At 36.0% G+C, this 24,726-nt stretch overlaps 1 protein-coding gene across 1 annotated transcript; it reads right to left on the bottom strand.

The window, feature by feature from the left end:
• Positions 1-909: 909 nt before the first annotated feature.
• On the bottom strand, positions 910-18,187 carry LOC127453092 (GATOR complex protein MIOS). Its single transcript, XM_051719166.1, has 11 exons — positions 18,120-18,187; positions 15,622-16,961; positions 12,430-12,528; positions 11,099-11,353; positions 8,766-8,935; positions 8,394-8,459; positions 8,151-8,309; positions 5,246-5,398; positions 4,436-4,640; positions 2,784-2,913; positions 910-2,042 (listed from the first exon to the last, which is right to left on the bottom strand). The coding sequence occupies exons 2-11, from the start codon at positions 16,928-16,930 to the stop codon at positions 1,952-1,954; spliced, it is 2,637 nt and encodes an 878-aa protein (XP_051575126.1). The 5' UTR covers positions 16,931-16,961; positions 18,120-18,187; the 3' UTR covers positions 910-1,951.
• Between the last annotated feature and the right edge of the window lie 6,539 nt (positions 18,188-24,726).

Below are 24,726 nucleotides of genomic sequence, written 5' to 3'. Positions count from 1 at the left end.
TCCTATTATTCTCTGCATTACAGTGAAAAGTACTGTTATTCAATATAGTAACAGATAAAGGAGGAGGCAGGAACCGGCTGAACAGTAAACGTAAGGTTTAATGTAAAACTCGACTTAATTCTACATAAAACATAAGACAAACAGACACATATCTCTCTCTCCTGCTGATCAGCTGATGGCCCTCCTCCTCGTCACAAATATATATTTTTTCAATCTCCATAAAGTAAAGTTTTAATTTATGGTAATGAGAAATGTTCATCTCTTAAAGAAAAAATCTGGGTTACAGTGAGGCACTACAATGGAAGCGAATGGGAGTCAATCTGTAAGCGTTAGAATACTCACTGTTTCAAAAGTATAGCCACAAGTCATAAACAATATGCATGTTAACATTATTTTAGTTAGATAAAATCACTTACTAACCTTTTCTGTGTTACAACTTTGTTGCCATGACAACATAATGCCACAAACCCTGTATTGCCAGTAAACAATGATTTAAACAACTTTACAGCTCAAATAATATACGAGTTTTAACTGCAGAATAAATGTAAGTGCCTTTAGAAAATGAAAACCTTGACATTTCTGCTTTTAAACCCTCCAAAAACTGGCCCCATTCACTTCCATTGCAAATGCCTTACTGTTACCTTGATTTTTTCTTTTTTCAAAGAAAAAGAGTGACAAGTCAAAATAATTTTTTTGTAGTAATCAACATTGTGCCACAAATGCTGTCGAATGAGCTTAACTTGTATTGAACCCGGAATATTCCTTTAATTGCTGCAGTTGCATATCTTTATCATGGTCCATAAGGAAATCTGTACAAATCACGTGGTCTTATACAGAAGTCAGGACTCATTTTGTTATAAAGTTCATAGTGTAAAAGGCATAAAATAAAAACTCAGAATTCAAAAGTAGTAAGTTTATTATGGATGGCTCTTTTTATTTCCAAAAATAGAGACACAATCATTTAAATAGTTAGGATGTTAAATTGTTGCATTGATTGTGCAATAAATTAAAGCACAACAAAATAGCATCTTCCATTACATTACTTTTAGACTCAACAATCAGCCTATCTGGCGCTAATGTTAAACCTACATATTTTAAAACGCATTCAGCAAAAAAAACAAAAAAAAAAAAAAAAATCACATTTAGTGTAATACGTTGTTAAAAGCACATTTTAAACAAATACAAAATTATTTTTAGACATTTAATTGTACTTTACTACTAACCTCAGGCCATTTCTCTTGACTGAGCTTTACCTTACCTGCTGTATAACCGTCACCTTTACCATGGTAATTTCTTCCTATAAAATTGTTAATTCTTTTTTTTTCCCTCTCTTATTGAAGATTTCAAACAGTTTACAAATCAATTAACAATTAACAGTGGTTTGGAGTAATGTGTTATAAATACACAACAATAAAACAATATGATTCCATGAATTCAAAGTCAAGTAATAGTCAATGACCACATAAAAAAATAATAATAATAACTTCATGAGACATTAACAAAACTTTCCTCCCATGCATTCAAACCCATCAGGTTGAAATTATTGTAATATTTGCATTAAACTCTTTCTCAGTCACTAAATACAATACTGAAATTATTTTATTCATATTCATATTTAACTCTTGCTACGGATCACTTTAGGACCACAACGAATTGGTGCATGTCAGTCATTCACATAAATTCTTTCTCAAGCAGGTTGGACGCCTCTGGAAACATAACTGTCAGTGGGTGGGTGAGTTAATCATGGGTAGCATAATCCCAATAATCTAACTGCTTTAGTTTCTGTCACAACAGAGCACCTGTTGTTGACACTGATGCCAGTGAAGGGTGCATACGCTGTGTCTGATTCCTGAAACTGTGAGAACTTTACTATCATTACTTATTAGTCAAGCTAATTTTTAGTACATTTTAGTTTCTAGTAAAGCGGGAGATTTAAATCACTAAATGAAAATTATACACTATCAGAAGGCACCAGGTTGCCTGTGGTATCCATCTGCATGCATTTACAAGTGCAGGCAGAGACGGGACATTCGTTGTGATCTCTGAAAGGAAAGAAAATATACTTCAACTCTAAATATATTACTTTTGGTATACACAGCACTAAGATAGCAGAGTATCCTAAACATTATAAAGAACAACTGTAGATTTCAAGATTTATTTATTTTTTTATCCCCTTTTCTCCCAATTTGGAATGCCCAATTCCCACTACTTAGTAGGTCCTCGTGGTGGTACGGTTACTCACCTCAATCCGGGTGGTGGATGACAAGTCTCAGTTGCCTCCGCTTCTGAGACCGCCAATCCGCACATCTTATCACGTGGCTCGTTGTGCATGACACCGCTGAAACTCTGCATGTGGAGGCTCATGCTACTCTCCGCGATTCACACACAACTTACCACACGCCCCGTTGAGAGCGAGAACCACTAATCGCGACCACGAGGAGGTTACCCCATGTGACTCTACCCTCCTTAGCAACCGGGCCAATTTGGTTGCTTAGCAGACCTGGCTGGGTCAAAACTCGCTGAGCTAGCCAGGCCCCCCATCTTTCAAGATTTATTAAAAGAATATCCAAGAATTAATGCTTTATCATTTACTCAACCATAAAAGTATAAAAGGTTGCCACTTCCATTGTATGGAAAAGAGCAGCTCGGACATTTTGCCTAACATCTAATTTTATGTTCCATAGAAGAGAATAATAGAAGGTGAATAAATGACAAAATGTTCATTTTCGGGTGAACTATACGTTTTAAACTTAATATCCATGCGTGAATATGAATCCTCTTACCTAAACCAGCTAAGCATGTGACCTGCGTGACCCCCATGCCGGCAGTTGTGGCACCAGGTGAACCAGTTATTGAACTGTGCCAGTTTTTTGTCTCGTGTGAGATCAACTTTCTCATCCGTTTTTCCTGTGCCTGATGATATGAATCTGACAATGAACTCTGATGCATTACAGCAACACTTCACATGATGATTTCATATGTCAAGAACATCAATGATCACTAATGCTTATTGGCTCAGAATCATTAAATATAGATGACTTTCTGATATTATTCATAATATATTAAAGCATATTGATTGTAATATATATATATATATATATATATATATATATATATATATATATATATATATGATTTAAAATGAAAAGTAAACATTTCAAGATCACTAATAGTGGTCGACTGATATGTTTTTTTTAATGGCTGATGCCAATATCCAGAGAGCAGTGTGACCGATAGGCCAATACAATGCTGATATATTACACAATATATTATTTAATATAGTAAATAACATAAACTTGCTAAAAAAAAACAACAACAAAAAAAAAACCCTCTTATTTAGCACTATATTTACTCAATTCCACACAAAACTTTATAAAAAATTATCTAACAAAATAATAATGCATTTTAAATGGTAGATAGCAATTTTTCTGATTTTTGTTTAGTCATCAAATTTTAGTAATTTATTTGCACATGAAGACATTTTTAATATATTAGTAAGAAGGAAATACCAGTACACACAGTAGTCTAGCAACCATGGATGGCATGTGCGCATTAACAGTCACATTTACTCAAACAATTCTGAATCAAACCAATTGTACATATGCAATGCACAGTGAATAAGACATTTACTTATAGCACATGTGAAGCCCTTTTACCTTGAAGTTGCACCAGAGACTATTTAGCAGAGATGGGCCACTTATGTTTAAACAAGATATGCGCATATTTGCAGACGGTATATGATATTAGTTTTTTTTATATTTGCCTTTTCATCATTGTACATGTCATTATACAAGACAGTTAAAAGTTACAGGGAACTGTTGAGGAGAGAGAGGGAGAATGAAACAGGCGAGCACTTTAACATTATGAGCTCAAACACATCTGCCGCGGCTCTGATATGCAGACCGTTTAAATGAGACTGTGTTGCACACCGGTCTACTATTGTAGTAACACGATATCACGTAACAACCAAATGAACCGTGACTGGTCGTTTACATGTCTCAGTCACATCACATGCAAGCACGCGATTTTCACCCTCAAGAAAAAAAAAATCGGCCAAACAGGAAAATTTATCGGCCAATGCCGATAATTAAAAAAAGTCAGAATATCGTCCGATTTATCTGCCTCTGTGAAATATCGGTCGACCACTAGTCATTAATCAAATCTGTAAATTAATTCATGTTAACTTATTTGTTCAAAAGGTGAGATTTCCTTGCTTCCATTGAAGCACGCAAGATGCTCTTTGGAACATTGTCAAATCATGCTGAATAACATGATCATCAGGGTTTACATAATTTGTGGAGTAATTTTTACAAGTGGAATCTCAGACTTGCGAACCTCACTGTATTTGTTTTATTAACTAGCCGCAGAGCTTATATCAGACATCAGTTCAATTATCCGTCTACATAAAACCCTGTGATAGAGAGTGGTCTGTTACCTGGGCAGCTGGACACAGGGGTGCCCATGTTCATTAGGCAGAGTGCACAGCGTGGAAGCGGTTTGCGACAGCCTGGGCAACTGGTGACCTTTGACTTGGTGGGTGAACCACTGACCCCATACTGACTGAATCCACGGCCCTGGTGTGGCATCGCTGAGCAGCTGTATGATATAGACTTTCCACAGAAGTTACAGCTCACAAACACCTGCACACAATATAAATAATGCATACATAATAAATAATAGAATTAAATTGGTAAAATTCTGTCATCATATACTCACCCTCATGTTGTTCCAAACCCGTATGACTTTCTTCTGTGAAAAAAAAAAAAAAAAAGAGAGAGTTGTTGGGCAGAATGACAGCCTCAGTCACCATTCACTTTCATATTATGGAACAAAGATGTAATGAAAGTAAATGGTGATGGAGGCTGTCAGTCCCTAACATTCCGCCTGATATTTTCCATGGAAGAAAGTCATTTAGGGTGCATAGATGACAGAATTTCCATTTTTTGGTGAACTATCCTTTTAAGAAATGAAAGTGATATTTTAATGAGAGATCGAAACTAGGGATGCATCTATTTTGGACAATGATCGTTATTTGTTTTATTTTTTAAATTTTGGCTGATAAACAATATTATTATTAAATCTATACTGTATCCAAAACATATCAATGCAAAAAATATCACTGCATTCTAATCTGACAGTAAATCATTGTTTTTAAATAACTAATGTTACCAAAATGATATGGTCATCAATATTATGCGTGTGTATTCAGAACTTAACAAGTGGTAGAAAGAAACATGATTCTAGCCTGTGCAAGCGGTTTTGAGCTGGGATCCAATTTGCTCCTATGAATGTCAAATTCAGCCCGTTTATGCCAGAACCTCCAGGCGTCCAGCAGATTGCGATAGTTCTCGATCCAACACTGAACTCGAGGGTCCTTCAGCACTTCTCCTGGGGAGCCCTACCACAACAAACACACAAAATAATATATTGTATAAAGTGTTTATAAGCATACATTCTCTAATTTTTTTGCATTTACAGAAGAAATAAAGAATGGACTTCAACTCCACGTCTATTAGCTTTGAGGTTATATTTATTTATTGAGGTTAACTTTCTGTTTGTCTGTCTGTCTCTCTGTCTTTTCTAGCTATCTATCTAGAGGTTATATTGAGGTTATATTTATAGTAAAGTACTCATAAAAGTTGACAATTAATTAAATGTACAGTACTGTGCAAAAGTCTTAGGCACATAAGGTGTTTCACAAAAGCATTTGTCTTAAGATGGTTATTTATATCTTCAGCTTTAGTGTGTCAGTAGGAAATATAAATGTTAGACTCCCAAACATTACTTTTGCAGATAGAAAAGATTAGAATAGAAGAACAGGGAGCCCTGCAACAGATGTCATGGCCCCCACAAAGACCCCACTGAACATCGTGTCAGTCTGAGATTACATGAAGAGACAGAAGGAATTGAGACAGCCTAAATAGATTGAAGAACTGTGGCGAATTCTCCAAGAAGCTTGGAACATCCTATCTGCCAACAACCAAGAAAAACTGTGTCCAGGTGTACCTAGGAGAACTGAGGCTGTTTTAAAGACAAAAGTGGACACAACGAATACTGATTTAGCTTTTTTAAGTTTACTGGAGTTTGTATGACATTAAGTGATAAATGAAAAATATTTATGTCATAATTTCTGAAGACATCCTCACTATGCAACATTTATAACAAGTGCCTAAGACTTTTGCACAGTACTGTATGTAATCAATCTATCTATCTGTCTGTCTGTCTATTTATCTGTCTGTCTGTCCCTCTCTCTGTCGGTCTGTCTGTCTATCTATCTATCTATCTGTCTGTCTCCCTAGCTGTCTGTCTATAGTATCTATATATGTCTATCTGTCTGTCTGTCCGTCCGTCCGTCTATCTATCTATCTCTCTCTCTATCTATCTATCTCCGTCTGTCCATCCTTCCGTCTGTCTGTCTGTCTATCGATCTGTCCTTCTGTCTATCTATCTATCTGTCTCTCTGTCTTTCCTATCTATCTGCCTATCTCTCTCTCTATCTCTATCTATCTACAGTGGCATGCAAAAGTTTGAGCACCCCTTGTCAAAATTTCTGTTGCTGTGAATAGTTGAGTAGAAGATGAACTGATCTCCAAAAGGCATAAAGTTAAAGATGAAACATTCTTTTCAACATTTTAAGCAATATTAGTGTATTATTTTTATTTTGTAAAATTTTAGAGTGAAAAAAAAGGAAAGGAGCACCATGCAAAAGTTTGGGCACCCCAAGAGATTTGAGCTCTCAGATAACTTTTACCAAGGTCTCAGACCTTAATTAGCTTGTTAGGGCTATGGCTTATTCACAATCATCGTTTGGAAAGGCCAGGTGATGCAAATTTCAAAGCTTTATACAGACTCTGACTCCCAACAATCAGCAGCCATGGACTCCTCTAAGCAGCTGCCTAGTACTCTGAAAATTTAAATAATTGATGCCCACAAAGCAGGAGAAGGCTATAAGAAGATAGCAAAGCGTTTTCAGGTAGCCGTTTCCTCAGTTCATAATGTAATTAAGAAATGGCAGTTAACAGGAATGGTGGAGTTCAAGCTGAGGTCTGGAAGTCCAAGAAAACTTTCAGAGAGTACTCCTCGTAGGATTGCTAGAAAGACAAATCAAAACCCCTGTTTGACTGCAAAAGATCTTAAGGAAGATTTAGCAGACTCTGGAGTAGTGGTGCACTGTTCAACTGTGCAGCGACACCTGCACAAATATGACCTTAATGGAAGAGTCATGAGAAGAAAACCTTTCCTGCATCCTCACCACAAATTTCAGCGTCAGAAGTTTGCAAATGAACAGCTAAACAAGCCTGATGCATTTTGTAAACAAGTCCTGTGGACTGATGAAGTTAAAATGTAACTTTTTGGCCGCAATGAGCAAAGGTATGTTTGGAGAAAAAGGGTGCAGAATTTCATGAAAAGAACACCTCTCCAACTGTTAAGCACGGGGGTGGATCAATCATGCTTTGGGCTTGTGTTGATGCCAGTGGCACAAAGGAACATTTCACTGGTAGAGGAAAGAATGGATTAAATGAAATACCAGCAAATTCTGGAAGCAAACATCACACCATCTTTAAAAAAGCCGAAGATGAAAAGAGGATTGCTTCTACAACAGGATAATGATCCTAAACACACCTCAAAATCCACAATGGACTACCTCAAGAGGCGCAAGCTGAAGGTTTTGCCTTGGCCCTCAAAGTCTCCTGACCTAAACATCATCGAAAATCTGTGGATAAATCTCAAAAGAGCAGTGCATGCAAAACGGCCCAAGAATCACACAGAACTAGAAGCCTTTTGCAATGAAGAATGGGCGAAAATCCCCCAGACAAAAACTTAGCTGACTACAAAAAGCTTTTACAAGCTGTGATACTTGCCAGGGGATCTTACTAAGTACTGACCATGCAGGGTGCCCAAACATTTGCTTCGGGCCCTTTTCCTTTTTTGTTATTTTGAAACTGTAAAAGATGAATATAAAAAAGTAAAATTGCTTAAAATATTAAAGAAATGTGTCATCTTTAACTTAAAGCCTTTTTGAAATCAGGCCATCTCTTGCCCGCTTAGCTATTCACAGCAACAGAAATTTTGATCCGGGGTGCCCAAACTTTTGCATGCCACTGTATCTCCGTCCATCCGCCCATCAGTATGTGTGAACATTCTGGTACCTTGAGCATGCAGAAACTGGCCGTCTGCACGTCTCCAGTACGGTCTACATAACTCTCCATGAGATCCACTCCATCTTTCGTCAGGCCTGTCAGCAGAATGCCCTCCAGGTTACCGGCCTCTTTCATCTCATTGGTCAGCTTGTCTATGTAACGAGGCAACTAATAGGAAGGGGGAAAAAAAGCAGGTATTATTGATTGAACATCAACGAAGCCTGGATGAACTGACGGGTGAACGGTTCTTACCTGAGCGTCATTTAGAAACATGCATGCAAAGGCCACACGGTCCCTGACAGCCACATGACTCTCATACTATAAAATAGAAAGCACAATTTTTAAGGCTTAAATAAAATTGCAATCAGGACAAAATTACATTGATTTTTTCTTTTTTTTCCAGAGGAATATTCCGGGTTTTGTTAAAATAAACTTCAGCCATTTTTTTGTTTTTTTTACGTTGGGATTCTTCAAAAGGATCTGTACAGCGGCAGGTGCGGCATGTGTGCTGTATTTACACACCTGTGGGAGGAGTTGAATTTATTGTCTGTGGTAACAGACAGCATGGCACAGATGTGGAGAAATATTCTGGAAAATATTCTTTTGAGTTTTTTATTAGCATACCAAGACTCCATCATATGCTCCAGGTTCACTGGTGAGGAAGGCAAACATTATACACAGGTAGGGCTTCTTCAGCTGGAGTCTGAGAGAGCTGCACATCTCTCTCCACAGAGAGTTCTTCTCATCTGTGTAACCCGACAGAGCCATGGCCACCACATTCAGATTCAGATCACCTAATCACAACATACAGAAAGAAATGATGAAACACCTCACTTAAAGGAACAGTTCACCCAAAATTGGAAATTCCTTTTCTTACTTTCTTCTGTAAAACACACAGCAAGATATTTTCAAGAATCTCGAAATGTAACCATGAAAGTTTTCCGCTATATTCTAAGTCTTTTGAAGTCATATGGGAACTTTGTGTGAGGAACAGACTGAAAAAAAAAAAAAAAAAAAAGACTTGGAGGAATATAGTACATCAGTCACGGTATATGGACCACATTTACAGTGTTTTTGTCCTTTATGCTTGGTCGTCATATGCTTTTGATGCATGAAAATACTTTCAATTTTGCAAAATATCTCCTTTTTGTGTTCCACAGAAGACATGAGGGCCAAAACAAACTATAAAATCCAATCAACCATAGGCTATTATGAATGATAACCAAACAGTCCTATATACCGTATGTTTATGTGGCTTCAGGGCATTCAATATTAAAGAACAAGCAGCACTTTACAATTTCTGATCAGTAGTGTGTCACGCAAAGATCATGCTTTTGTCAAACAACCCATTTTATCAAGTATGTAAGAAAGCTTTTTGAGCACAAAGTAAACACAGGCAGCTGTTTCTGACTAGCTAAAATCAGCCTATATTTCACAAGTCCTTCTACATTCATTCAGGTAAACTGTAGAGAGGATGGGACTTTATCTTCAATAAGGGTATTTCTACTGTATATCTATTTCAAAAAGCAATATAAAATGATTCATGTAACATGTCAACTTGATTCCCTCTGGCATGACATTATACTTTGATGCCTTAAAAGAATGTAAAATTCTAGATAGGAGCTTTATTTTGAACACTAAAGAAAAAAAGGAAAACAGTATAATACAATAATTTTGTACTCTATTATCTATTATGGCAAACACATTTCACCCCACAAATTGTCATTATTTTTGTTTTTTGTAATTCCTATAATTCAGTGTTGCTTCTCATTAGATTCTCATTACTGTAATACAATTATTTTTGTTAACACTGTTGTTGTATTGTACCAAATACAACAACAGTGCTGAAATACTTCACAGTTTAAATAATATCATTTTTGTTTTTTTTTTTGCATTACAGTAATAACAATGAGATATTGCACTATGCTAATGAGAATTGCGTATTCTGCAATTTTAAATTGGAACTTTATTTGTGAACACTAAAGAAACAAGCAAAACAGTTTTGATTTATAATACAATATATAAAAGTTTTCTTAAAAATTACATTTCTAATCCTGAAATTTATGGGGTAGTTTTTGCATGAAAAAAATTTAACTTTTTTTTGTTTTTTGTTTTTTTTGTGTGAGACATTATTTTCATGACAATCAAGCACATTTCACTTCCAAATTCTTATTATTTTAATTCACTTTTGAGTTTTTATTTTTTAATTTTTTTTTATTAGACTTTCATTACTATAATAGAGTAATGTTTCTGTAAAATTACTGTAATACATTGTTTTTATTATTTAAATCATCATAGAGGCAGTATAACAAACTATATATACTTCACAATTTAAATAAAGTAATATATATATATATATATTTTTTTTTTTAATGAGATATATTTATATTATACACTACCGGTCAAAAGTTTTGAAACACATACTCATTCTTTATAATAATGTTTTTTTTCCCCACATTTTAGAATATTAGTAAAGTCATCAAAACTATGGAATAACATAAACAGAACTATGGGAATTATGTTGTGACTAAACAAAATCCAAAATAAATCAAAACTTTGAAATAAATTAATATGGTGGCACAATTATATTTTTGTCTACAAAACTAATTTCAAACATTTAAGCATACGCCTTCAGATCAAAAGATTTTTAAGATCATGAGAAGTGATCTCAAAACTTTTGACCGGTAGTGTATATATTATTATTATTATTTTTTTTTTGCATTAGAAAATGGCATAATAAAATAATGTCAAAATGCATAACTTAATTGTCCTAAAACAGGCTTCATTTTCTTTAAACAAAACAAAACTTCTAAATAAAATTATTTAATAAAACTTTTTTTTTCTTTTGAATTTGGGTTGAAATATGACCTAGAGATATTCTTTACCGGATTCGTGACATTCACCCTATAGGAGCCCTTGTGGGGGTGCCAGTCACTGGACTCAGTCCGGTGCCGTACCTTTCTCTGTGGATGCTCCTTTATTAAGAATCTGGATTGCCCGGCGGATGTCCAGATTAAAGAGGGCGACGGCTGCAGCTCTCTCCCACTCGCCCTCCTGCTCCAGAGACTTCAAAAAGGGCTCCACATCGATGTCTGGCCCTTGACTGATCCAGCCACACAGCTGCAGGGCCATACTGCGCTCCTCGCTGTGATACCGCGGTACATCAGTCTGTCTGTCTGAACCTGACCAGCACCGCAGTGTTTCTGTAGTACCTAAGAATGGAGAAGGAGATTGTAAAATGTCAACTGGGGCATTTAGCAAATGTGCATGGAAATTATTTCTAATATACAGAGCAAATGTTCTTTTTACCCATCTATTATATAATTAGTGTTTCACAAAAAAATCTGACTTAATCTATCACATTTGTTGTCTGTCCTATTCGAATGCTCTCTTCCAAAACCAAGTGTGCTGCCTATGTAGGCAACATTTCAACAAAAGACTGTTCCAAATGGTAGACTACTTATGCTGCCTTCTAAGATATTCATTTGGCCAAATTCTAAGGCGGCACATACACTCACTGAGCACTCAGGAACACTATGGTCCTAATAAAGTGCCTGACGTGGTCTTCTGTTGTTGTAGCCCATCCGCCTCAAGGTTCAACATGTTGTGCATTCTGAGATGCTATTCTGCTCAATACAATTGTACAGAGGGGTCATCTGAGTTACCGTAGCCTTTCTGTCAGCTCGAACCAGTCTGGCCATTCTCCGTTGACCTCTCTCATCAACAAGGCATTTCTGTCCACAGAATTGCCGCTCACTGGATGTTTTTTGGTTTTGGCACCATTTGGAGTAAACTCTAGAGACTGTTGTGCGTGAAAATCCCAGGAGATCTGACACCAACAATCATGCCATGGTCGAAATCACTGAGATCACATTTTTCCCCATTCTGATTGTTGATATCCCGTATACGCATGATTTTTATGCATTGCACTGCTGCCACTCGATTGGCTGATTAGATAATCGCATGAATAAGTAGGTGTACAGGTATTCTTAATAAAGTGCTTGGTGAGTGTATATCTTTCATGGAGAAGTCAATACTAGAAGCACTGTGACAAGCTCAGTAAAATGGAATATTCTCGTTGTTTATTTCTATGCTTATTGATTGTATTATAGTCAAACTCTTTTAAAATCAAATGTGCATTGCACATTAGGAATGCTACTTGTGTTCCAAATCGGTTACTCATGAAGTTCCATTTCAGTTAAGATGATGTCTTAAGGCAGCTCCCTATTTAGGCAGAAGACATCATGGCAGCTCACTAGGTTTTGGAAAAAGAGCCTGATTAACTTACCAGAGCTGAACTTGACAATGTTTTTGATGCCCGAGTAGATCAGTGACTCTTTATTGCTCTGCTGCTTCTGTTCCACATTTTCAGAGTACTGTTTCATGAGTATCACACACATAGGAAATATAAGCATTTAAAATAGAGCAAGACAAACAACATATATGACAACAAAAATCAATCAATCATGCCAGGGGTTCACAAAGAGGTGGATGCAGTTCAATGATACATTTATAAGAAATGTGAATATAGGGGCCTGGGTAGTTCAGCGAGTATTGGCACTGACTACCACCCCTGGAGTCACGAGTTCAAATCCAGGGTGTGCTGAGTGACTCCAGCCAGGTCTCCCAAGAAACCAAATTGGCTCAATTGCTAGGGAGGGTAGAGTCACATGGGGTAACCTCCTTGTGGTCGTGATTAGTGGTTCTCGTTCTCAGTGGGGCACGTGGTAAGTTGTGAGTGGATCGCGGAGTGTAGCATGAGCCTCCACATGCTGTGAGTCTCCGCGGTGTCATGCACAACGAGCCATGTGATAAGATGTGTGGATTGACGGTCTCAGAAGCGGAGGCAACTGAGACTTGTCCTCCGCCACCCGGATTGAGGTGAGTAACCGCACCACCACAAGGACCTACTAAGTAGTGGGAATTGGGCATTCCATGTTGGGAGAAAAGGGAAGAAAAAGAAGAAGAAAAAAAGAAAAAAGAAATGTGAATATAAAAAAAACAGTGCTGTCCTGTCAGCGTTAATGCGTTAACGCATGCGATTAATTTAAAATGTATAACGCATTATTTTTTTCTTAATCATGATTAAGGCATGTCATCTCGATCTCATTGACATTAGATTCTGACATTTTACTAGCTCAGTGTGAGTTCTGATCACTGGTTAGAGGGCGGAACCCTTGCAATGTGTCCAGCGGGGACATTACACTTGTATAAAAACAAACACGCAACAGTGAGTCCATGCCGGAGAAAGGACCTCTTATAAAACAAACGCTGATGGGACGTAGTGACAAAAGTTAACTTCTTCGCATCTTTTTTAAGTCAGTATTTTACCACATAAGCATATTAATCCTTACAAGCCTGCTGCGCAGCTTGTTCTCCCGTGGAGGGTCTGTTGACGCTCCGCTCAAATGTAACAGTTTCAACTTTGTACCTGTTGCCGCCAACCTTCTGATGCATCAGCTAATGATTACCAGATAATTTGAATTAATTACATTTCCATCAGCAGTGCCAGCGCTAAAAGCAGAACAAGATGCGCTTTTCATATGGAGTTCAACGCAGCGCTTGCTGCCCAGAAACAAATCATGTGCATTCCATATTCAAAGTGACAAGACAGCCTGATGACGATAAATATTGTGGAGGATGGGGGTTTAAGAGATTTAATGCGCACTGCAATGAATAGTTATTCTATCAATCAGTCAACATCCCTCTTTGACTTTGGTAATTTGATTTGGTAAAATGGTACATTTTAAAAAATACACCACATGCAAAGATCTCATGGATCAGGAAAATTGTCCAGTGTATAGTGACCGATGTTTAGGAAAGTACTGTGGTAGTTTTTGTTGTTTTTTAGTGTTTTGGGAAAAAATTCAATCAATGGAGCCTTTTACCCCACAGAGCCTTTAGCCCCATTGTACCTTATATTGCACACAAAAATGGAAAGAGCTGGCTGAAAATCGGCAGGTCTAATCTGATTGGCTGGCGCTACGCAACTTTCAGACTTTAAGTCGGGATGTGCCAGTCAGCCTGGAAACTAATTAAATCCATGGTCAGAAGTGTATATTCCACTTTTTTCAAAGTACAGTAACTTCTAAAAAAAATAGCTAACACTTCAGTATATTATATGAAATATTACATTATTTCAGGAGCTCCGGTTTTTACAACAAATGCAGTTGAGTTTTGAATGTCTCTTTTACTGTATATGCTTGATACATGTTTAAATTAATAAATGTTTTTAGTTTTCTAAATGTTTGAATATTTGATTGAAGTTTGGTCTGTTACAGTTTGACACAAGTTTGTGTCATTTTGCACATTATCATCAACTAAAATATGCTATTTTCATTGACTTAAATTGTGTCATTGAGACCAAACTGATCTCATATTGAAAATGTAAACAGTAGGTTGACTTTTCTTCAGCTAAAATCAGTCTGTGCTTACTGAAATGCAAAACACTGCCCCCTTTGGCCAAAGGGGCACATGTGAGCTCTATTTTCCAGATGAAATGTCCATGTAGGAGCGCCAAAAGCGAGTTGTGAAGCGAGTTGTTTCCAGCTGTACAGGCTGTATTACAGTGAAGAGGAATGCATATTTTATTAACTTTACCCCCCAACCCAAACCTAACCATCAGTGAAGTAAAAAGTAATGTTAGAGGGAAGAATGCAACCTCAGAATCACAGTCGTCACTGATTATGCGAATGCAATTACTTCCTGGTTTCAACGCAGTATCTGAACTCAGGTCTGTCACGATGCTGATGCGACATGCTTCAGGCCATGCCACAGGGGAAGGTAAGCACACTTGAGCCGATGTAAAAATGTCTCCACAAAATCGACAAAAATGACGATTCCTATGGCACTGGAACTCTCAGAAACAATATGCCGACTTCCTGTGCAATCATGCTAATGAGACACTAGTGTATTATTGAGGATAGAGGTTGACTGATAGTGGATTTTGCTGATACCGAAAACTCAAGTGGTGGAAAACTATCTGCGATATTTAAAAAAAATTGATTTATTGAATGTTAAAGAATTCTTCAAATGGAAACTATCGGCACCGATTAATCAGTAAAACGAATATATCGGTCTACCTCTAACTGAGTTATCAACTATTTCAGATAAAACCGGCCCTACAAAACACATTAAAACAAAATGAACTAACTGCTCACTTTACATGTTAGCGAGACAGACCCTTCCTGCAAGAATAAACTGCAAAGTGGACCAGACTTTATGCCGACAGTTAAAAGTTGAATAAGTTGTGAAAAATCTTCAAACAAAAAAGAACAGTCCATTTACTGTATAAGGACCAAATTTTACATCACATACTGCAATGACTTGGATGAATGACATTTTTGACAATGGACAAAGAGTTTTGAGGCTCATAATATGCTTTGACATTTGTTGCCATAAAATGCTAAATAAAACAGCAGACAGCCATCTTTGGCAGGGAACAAATCTCTGAATGCCACAGCAATGCAGTGAAGGATATAATGAAGTGTATACCACAGCGACCTCAGCTGGGGTTCGTCCCCTCCGGCCAACACGTGGTTTCGCCACACCTGTACGGTATCATGGCCGTAGCGCGACTGCGCGCGTTCCCTCATCTTGGTGGCGATGTCCTTTTCATTAGCAGCCGTTCCCTGCCCGGCATCCTCTGCACATTCATAGAGGTGCCGCCCACACGCCCACATCAGCGATGTGGTAGAGCTCCAGGCTAATGAAATGCGCTCGAAGACAGTGAAGTCATTCATGACCCTGTTGGGCGACACCACCACCATGCGGTTCTGCGCTGACGGATGCCATGCAAAGCTACTGATGATGCTCTCACTGCAGGGCTGCACGCTGCGCTCAATGATGGTGGGCTCGACCTCGTCGCCGAAGGGCATGGGCGTGTGTTGCATGTCATAAAGACGGATAATGTTGCTGTCGCGCGTCAGCGTGGCCAGCAGGCCCATGCGAGTCGGGCACCATGCCACTTTAGTCAAAGGTTTGGGCTGCTCAGTCAAAGTGAAGACTGGTTTCTCAAATTTGCGCAAGTCCCAGATGGCCACTTGGCCTTCAAAAAAAGACGCTACACGATCTTGAAAGTGAGGGTCCACCGTTACTCCCTGAATGGCTTTGGTGTTCACGAAAGTCTTCTGACTGGTGTTGCGCAGGTCAAAGATTGCCAGATTTCTGTGCATCCCTGCCAATAGTAACTTTTGATGATCACGAGGGAGCCAACAAAGAGAAAGACAGGCATCATTCTGACCCAACTCGTACAACGGCTTGGTCACTACAAGCCCAGAGTCTGCATCTCCCGACAGACGAACTTTCTCCACAGGTATCGCCTCGGGAGAAAACTTACTACTGATGTCCCATATCAGAACTGAGAAATCTGCCCGATGTTTATCCAAACCAGCAGCAAGCCAGTTACTGTCCACCGGGTTCCATGCAAGGGTGTTGCACTGTCGGGCGTGCTTGGGCACAAACTCTTTACCTACCAGCTCTTTGCATTTGGAGTTGTGACTCTGTCCCAGACTGGTCAGGACAACTCGGCCATTGGCCTGTCCCACCGCCAGCAAACATTCAGATGTTTCAAACTTCGGATACCAGGCCACACATTTCATATACGGGGTGTCTGAGTTGATGGCCAGCAGTGTGGCAGCGGTCTCCTCAGACAAGGGAAGAGAGCCAGCTTTGGTTTCCAAGGTTCCTGCTGGTCCGATCCGATACAGGCTGAGTTCAGTGTCACAGATCACATAACGGTCTGCGTGATGAGGAGACCACAGGATGTCTGGCTTATAGCCGCTCGACATGGCAGGAGTGTGGCTTCTTCAATATATGTATCTGCGAATGATAATATAGTTTATTTATATAGTACCCATAAAAATCAGTGTTTACAAAACCCTTGATCAGGAATTTATATAGTCGGTTTCAAATGTCGGAGTCCACTTTGAAAATCTGGGGTTCAAAATTTTATTTTAATATGGAAAAAACAGAATGTTTAGAAAATGTTCAAACAAAGAAGTTACAATGAAATTCATTGCTAACTTTTTACTCAAATTGTTATGCTGATAATATAATTTGTAGAGAAAAACTGTATTACATTTAACAGAAGCTGTTTTAACATACTGATTCAGACTTGTGATCCCTACTGTATATGTTTATGCATATAATACAATTACAGGAAATGAAACCACTTTAATGCATGATATCCACAACAGTTGAAAAGCCATTTTTAACCACTCAGGGATTGATGTTACATCCAAACCTTGGTGGCTGTTTACCTATGATGATTATAATAGGATATGACAGTCTTCTTTATACAGTATGTCATTGCACCTTTTATTAATAACAACAGAAATGCATTATCGCTCATGAAAATGGCAATGCACTAAGTACATCTGAAATATTTACAAAAATGCATCAATATTTTTTACAAGTAAAAATATAATTTATTTTCATCTGTAATTTCAATATTCATGCAAAATAGGGTTAAAATACACTAAGTTTCACTCAAGAAATTAACGATAAAATATGTAACCAAAATATTACCAAAGCCCAAAAAAGAAAGAAAAGTAGAAAATGGAAAGAAAATTGGAAAATTCATAGTAAGTGTTTAATGTGTTTCATATAAAACATATGATAAAAACTGTACAAAAAAGAAAACACTATTTATCCATTCTGCATCCCACAACTCTTGCACGTCATGTTAATATATAATTAAAATATTAAAATATAATTTAAGGCAAAAATATATAAATATGCAATTTGATATACAAACAAGTAGACTAAAATTGATTTAATTTTCTAAAGTCCTGACTTTAATAAAAGTGAGTTAGCTAGTCAGCTACAGCTAAACCACATCAAACTTTCCTTAACCGCAAACAGACAAAGACGCCAGCAGCTCTATGAAACACACTTAATATTTCTTTTTTTATATATATATATATATATGAATGCATCATAACTGTATCCATAAGCGTTTCATAAATATGCACTCACATTTGACGTGCAAACATGTTGAAGTTTCTTTCAGTCGCGTGAAGCCGGAAGCAGTGTTGACTGTAAACAGTGTGACTGAAGAACACAACATAAAAGTCCCATGTATGTAAATATCTTTAATGTAGCTTTTGCTTCTGAATGGCAGTACTAAAATATATATATATAAGAATAAGAATAAGTATAAGAAGAAAAATAACTGAGTTTACATCTTGCTGATTCTACAAAGGGGAATGCAAACTAAATAAATGCATATTTATTGTTACCATTTACTGCGCATATATATATATATATATATATATATATATATATATATATATATATATATATATATATATATATATATATATATATACACACAGTATATTAACAATATTTTGGTTACTTGTAACTTTTATCTATTCACTAAAAATATTAAGTGAATTTTGAGTGGTGCACATTGTTTTTAATTCATTAATGCATGGAAGGACATTATTTTGGATAGTGTGTGAAAGATGTCTCTAAAACAGAAATCTACAGTGTATATTTGAGTTTAAACACTTTACTGCCCTCTGCAGCTGCAAAAAGCTTAATTCAAGGAAAGTGGAAGTGAAGATATAATATGAATTTGTATTTAAATCACAAACATAAACAACAAACTGATTTGACACTTAGTGACATTTTTTTTTTTTTTACTTTTTAAATGTAATCGTACCATATGCTAACACTGAGAATTTTAATGAAAAGCACACAGCTCTTTTCAAAACATAGTCAAACATTCACGAATAATATTCTCCTCTGGTGAGCGGTCAACTCAATAACCGCTACGAATGGATCAGTGAGTTGAACTCCGATTCGTGAACGATTCGTCCATTTGAGATTTGAGAACTGGGCTGGAATTATAACTAGTTGATGGAAAAGAACTGACTCAAAATACTGATCCATTCAGTGATCTGATTCTCGAGTTCAACTCCAGCTGCAGCGGTTCTTAAGATAATCGTTCACTGGAGCGGAAGAGTATCAGTGAACTAAAATTTCAGATTTAGGGTTAGGGTCAGATTTTAAATAGTGCACAAGTTGTATGGAGCATTTTCTGGAACCTTTGGGGTGTTTTTGTCCCTTTTGTAGCTTATGACCATTTTTGTTGTAGCAAAATCACCACTGCCGTATGGAAAAGAGCTGCATAAAGATTCTTCAGAATTTCTCCTTTGGCGATTCACAGAAAAATATAACAGCATACCGATTCGGAATTATATGAAGGTGAGTAAAAATGATATTTTGGGGATGCTATTCTTTTAAGAGTCTATGAATTGTGAAAACAATCATATCACTTCTGAAGACATGTATTTAACCACTGGAGTATTATGGATCACTTTTATGCTGACTTATGTGATTTTTGGTGCTTCAAAGATTTGGTCACCATTCACTTACATTGTATGGACCAACAGAGCTGAAATATTCTTCTAAAAAAATCTTAATTTGTGTTCTGAAAGTCAAACAAATCAGGGATGGCATGTGGGTGAGTTAATGATGAAAGAATGTTTTTGGGTGAACTATTCCTTTAACAGGCTGCACAGAGCTCAAGCAAATCAGTAAATCATTTATGTGAACTAGTTCATTACATGAATCGTCCGAAACACCCGGCTCACTAAAATTAATTTGAGTTCCCAACGCTAAATTAAAAGGAATAGTTTTTTTAACCATCAGAAAGAACCGATTCACTTAAATGATGCAGATTTCCCAGCACTAAGCCTACATTTGAAAGAGAGGCTGAGTTCAAAACAGCATACTACCATACTACGTTTACTATACTACTCTTTCTATTTCTGCTATAGATAGGTATTACAGAAGTAGTAAGAGTAGAAAGTAAATGCCTAAAATCTATCTATCTATCTGTCTGTCCGTCTGTCTATCTATCAATCTATCTGTCTATCCGTCCGTCCGTCCATCCATCCATCCGTCTGGCAGACAAACCTACACATTTCAAGAATTTTTAAAACTATTTTAAACTTTTAGGCAACGTTTGTGATGGTTTGAGATGCAAATACAGAAACTAGAGTTCATTTTTTGTCCTGAAACGTGGTTCAGACATCAGTAGGTGAATTGTATCTGTGTTAGAGGGAATTTTCCATATTAACACAAAAGGGTGTAATTTATGAAATGTCAAGCCCTGTCTGTGATCACTCAATAGTGGTATCTTAGAAATCCATAATAAGGTTTCCCATGCCATGTGGTACATTTAAGGTTTTATAATATATTACTATCTGTACTGGATTTATCTTGATGTTTTTTGATAATGTCATAGAGTTGCTTTTTAATAAATATTTTAATCTCCCTTTTCTTTTTCTCAGGAAATAATTGCAATGAATGAAGTAAGTATTTAACCATCCAATGCATGGCCCCAAAATTTGGACACGTAAAAATGTATGAATGTCATTGCATTAGATACAAAATATTAAACCAAGTTGCATTTATTTTAAAGAAAGACAGCACAAGCACAGTTTTCAAACAAAACATTTAACATTTATTAACTTACTTCATACATCCACTAAAAATCACCTTGACACCAGTTCATTAAAGTCAATATTTTGTTATCGAATACAGTGACATTCAGATATTCCTGAGAGTACAAATACCTTTGTGGTCAGAGATAAACATCACAGACATCAAGAATTATAACCTTTAAAGAATGCTGCTTTAAAATACCTGTTGCACTTCTCATGCCAGTGTCCAGGGCCAGCAGTGTGTTTGTGTGAGAAAGGTGAAACAGGTCTTCCAGGCAGTCCTGTAAGTATTGTGGATTTGTATGTAAAGTATGTAACAGGTTACATACTGTTTTACAATACCCAGAAATTATGTGATATGTCCTGTCAGTTGTCTTTGTATTTGATAAGAATTGTGATGTAATTATGTAAAACGTACAGTATATATGCAGTGTGTGTGTGTGTGTGTGTGTGTGTATATATATATATATATATATATATATATATATATATATATATATATATATATATATATATTTATATATAGTGGATATATAATTTTGGCCATTTTTTTTAAACATTGATGTCATTCATAATGGTGTTTTGAGGAAAAAAAGGAGATCCATCTTATGTAGGAGCACCTGGTCGAAAAGGGTAAGATTAAAAATAATTACCATCATGAAACCAGCAAACTTTGTTTGAAAGTTAGGGATACTGTACATTCAGCTCGTCATTATCACAAAATAAACCTGACAGGATGATCGAGACCATGACACACAGCTGACTGTACGTTGTTCAGATTTGTATTATAGCTACTTACCAAATAAATATATAAATAAATGGACAAGAGATTCTGATTTGAGTTGAAATTATTGTTTGACTAATTTATGTGACTCATTTTAAAAGGCGAACCAGGAGCGCCTGGTCTTCACGGAATCAATGGTCCAGAGGTACATAACAGGGATATTAACTTTGAACCAGCCAATTCCCTCTGATGTGATGGAGACTCATATATAGTCATTTTGTATATTATTTTTCATCAAAAAGTCTTCTGACCAACACTCTTGTTTGTGCTCGCCGATTCGCAGGGCAGACCTGGGTTCAAAGGTGATAAGGTGAAACATAGTAGTTTTATCTTTTACTTACTTATGTATTTTTGTAATTAATCCATTCACAATGATGCTTGAAGGATGAATTTGCAGAAATCCTTATATTGTCCATACAATTATAAATACATTATAATGAATTTTCTTCACTGTTTAGTTTCATTATTGAATAGAGCTGCAAGAGCAGACAGTATTACATTTTGTCCCAACAAAGTTAATCATGCCCAAAAATGTAAAAAATAAATAAATACAAATAAATACTTGCCTTACTGTCAGTATCCAATTGGTTATTCAAAACATTTGCCAAAACATTATTTAGACATGTCTGAATAGTGCTAGCTAGCAAAATCCAACATTTTATATTATACATAGTATTAATTAATTACTGTAATTAAATTACCTTTTCATTGAAAAAGTAAAAAGTAAGGGATTACTCTTAATTTTTTCAGTAATTTAATTACAGTTACTTCTGATGTAATAGTGTTAAATACTGTATAGACTATAGAACAATTCTATATAAAACAATAGTGAATTTAAATTGAAATTTAAAGTCTAATGTTAAAATATATGTTTTCTAATTTAACGCTGCCCCCTTACATTCTTTGGCCAGTTCATGAATAATTTATTTGATTTTATATGATTTATTTGAATGAATTAAAAGAACAGTTTCATGTCTATCCTTGTATATTTCATCTGGTCGAAGTTGATAAGGGGTTTAGAAAGTAATTAGTAATAAGTAATGCAATTACTTTTCAGACAGAGTAATTAGTACAGTAATCTAATTACACTGTAGAAGATGTAATTAGTAGTTAGTAATTAATTACTTTTTAGAGTAACTTACCCAGCACTGACTATACTTTAATACTGCTGTGTTGAGACTGCATTCTATTTTTATATGTACAGTATAAGAATACAAATATTTGTTTTTGCGTTTATTATTTTTATATAATTTAATTTTAGGTAATAAAGTTAAAACCAATCAACATGCAGGGTTGGGAGGGTTACTTTTGAAATGTATTCCACTACAGATTACAGAATAAATGCTCTAAAATGTAATTTGTAACGTATTCCGTTAGATTACTCAAGGTCAGTAACGTATTCTAAATACTTTGGATTACTTCTTCAGCACTGGTTGATTTTTTCACTCGTTTTGACTATAAAAACTCTGCCAGTACAGTAAGACAAAATACACATGTTAAAAATACATTCTCTGAAAAACCTAAATATCTTATGCAGTGTTGTTTCTAAAACAAGATAAATCAAATTGATCTTGTTTTAAGGATTTTTAGATATTTTTACAGGAAAACAATACAAAAATTATTATCAAGAATATGATTTTTGCCCTAATATCAAAGGTCTTACTAGAAAAAAAGAAATTATGATCTTACATGAATTTTCTTGATAAAAAAAAAATATGATCGTGCCTGGTAACATGTGCACGTAAAATGGCTTGAAATAGCATTTTAGCTTAGCGTAAATCTGACAATTTACACAAGGTTTATTTCTATTTCTTGTGCTCCAAACTTACTTCAAACTTACTTCTCTGTCTGCTCGTATGAATGTAACACATCATAAGAAAGTGTTTCACCGCTGTTCAAATGCACTTTGGATCACATCATTTATATGTATAAATGTTTTCCATCTGAAAGGACTAAATATTAAATGAAACAAATGACAATAAAATGCAAAGTAATCTCTTCAGTAATCAAAATACTTTTTGAATGTAACTGTATTCTAATTAGCAATTATTTAAATTGTAACTGTAGTGGAATACAGTTACTAATGTTTTGTATTTTAAATACGTAATCCCGTTACATGTATTCTGTTACTCCCCAACCCTGTCAACATGAATTATTAATACTGGATAAGTAGAGCAAGCTGAGTTACAAAACAATGTCAAGTCATTTTTATTTGTATAGCGCTTTTCACAACACACATAGTTTCAAAGCAGCTTTACAGAAAATCATGCATTAACAGAAAATGAAACTGTAATATCTATAAAGTCTTAGAGTGATCATCGTAAATATGACTGTAAATGGTGTATAAAAATAAATAATTTAATAATTAAATAATAATTGTATTTATAACCCCAGTGAGCAACCCAAATGCGACTGTGGCAAGGAACACAAAACTCCATAAGATGTTGGTTAATGGAGAAAAATAACCTTGGGAGAAACCAGACTCACTGTGGGGGCCAGTTCCCCTCTGGCTAACAGCATGAATATAATGCCAATATTAGTTATTTGTGTGCAGTGTAGGTCATGGTTTAAAATGAGAAAACTATGTAAGAGTTAAGGGCCAGTGTTTAATGCTTTCATACTTGTGAGTGACCGTACACAGACGGATTGAAATGACTAATCAAATGACATGGTCTTTAGGAAACCTCACAACCAAACAAAAAAGTGCACTAAAATATTAACAATATTTACAGTGTTGCTTAAAAGAAAAGTTAACCCAAAAATGACAATTCTGTCATCATGTACTCTTCCCCATGTTGTTTCAACTCATATGACTTCTTTTGTGGAACACAAAAACAGATGTTAGGCAGAATGTTAACCTCAGTCACTATTTACTATCAATGCATCTTTTTTTTCCATAGATTAGTAAATGATGACTGATGATAACATCCTGCCCAACATCTCCTTTTGTGTTCAATGGAAGAAAGAAAGTCATAGGGGTTTGGAATGACATGAGGGTGAGTAAATGATGACAGCATTTTCATTTTTGGGTGAAATTTTGGATATCCCTTTAACATTGTGAATTTAGGCTATCGTGAATATTGAAGATAAATGTTACGCCTAAAAGCAAAACATTTAACATGACACTTCTCCTGATATTATATCAAGTTACCAAGATTTTTTTATATTCAGCTGCAGACATATAAACTTTGTCACTGTCAAAATACTGTTTTGCATATCACTTTGAACTAATATGTAAAGGTGTCGATATAAATCATTTACCTTGCTTCCAGGGGGATCGAGGACGGGTTGCATCTGGACCACCGAGGGACGTTGGAATCGGATTCCCTGGTCCAAAAGCAAA

The sequence above is a fragment of the Myxocyprinus asiaticus genome, chromosome 15, assembly GCF_019703515.2.
Source record: "Myxocyprinus asiaticus isolate MX2 ecotype Aquarium Trade chromosome 15, UBuf_Myxa_2, whole genome shotgun sequence".
Classification (NCBI taxonomy): domain Eukaryota; kingdom Metazoa; phylum Chordata; class Actinopteri; order Cypriniformes; family Catostomidae; genus Myxocyprinus; species Myxocyprinus asiaticus.
The sequence above is the reverse complement of the archived record's forward strand: the minus strand, read 5'-3'. Positions and strand labels throughout refer to the sequence as shown.

What these genes read in the sequence shown, in the direction of transcription:
- LOC127453092 (XM_051719166.1), bottom strand. Translation starts at nt 16,930, where the DNA reads ATGTCGAGCGGCTATAAGCCAGACATCCTGTGGTCTCCTCATCACGCA. An exon ending in GCTGTGGTATACACTTCATT is followed by an intron (nt 12,529 to 15,621) that starts ATATCCTTCACT and finishes TGTGTGTGATAC; the next exon opens with TCATGAAACAGTACTCTGAA. An exon ending in CCAGTTTCTGCATGCTCAAG is followed by an intron (nt 5,399 to 8,150) that starts GTACCAGAATGT and finishes TTGTTGTGGTAG; the next exon opens with GGCTCCCCAGGAGAAGTGCT.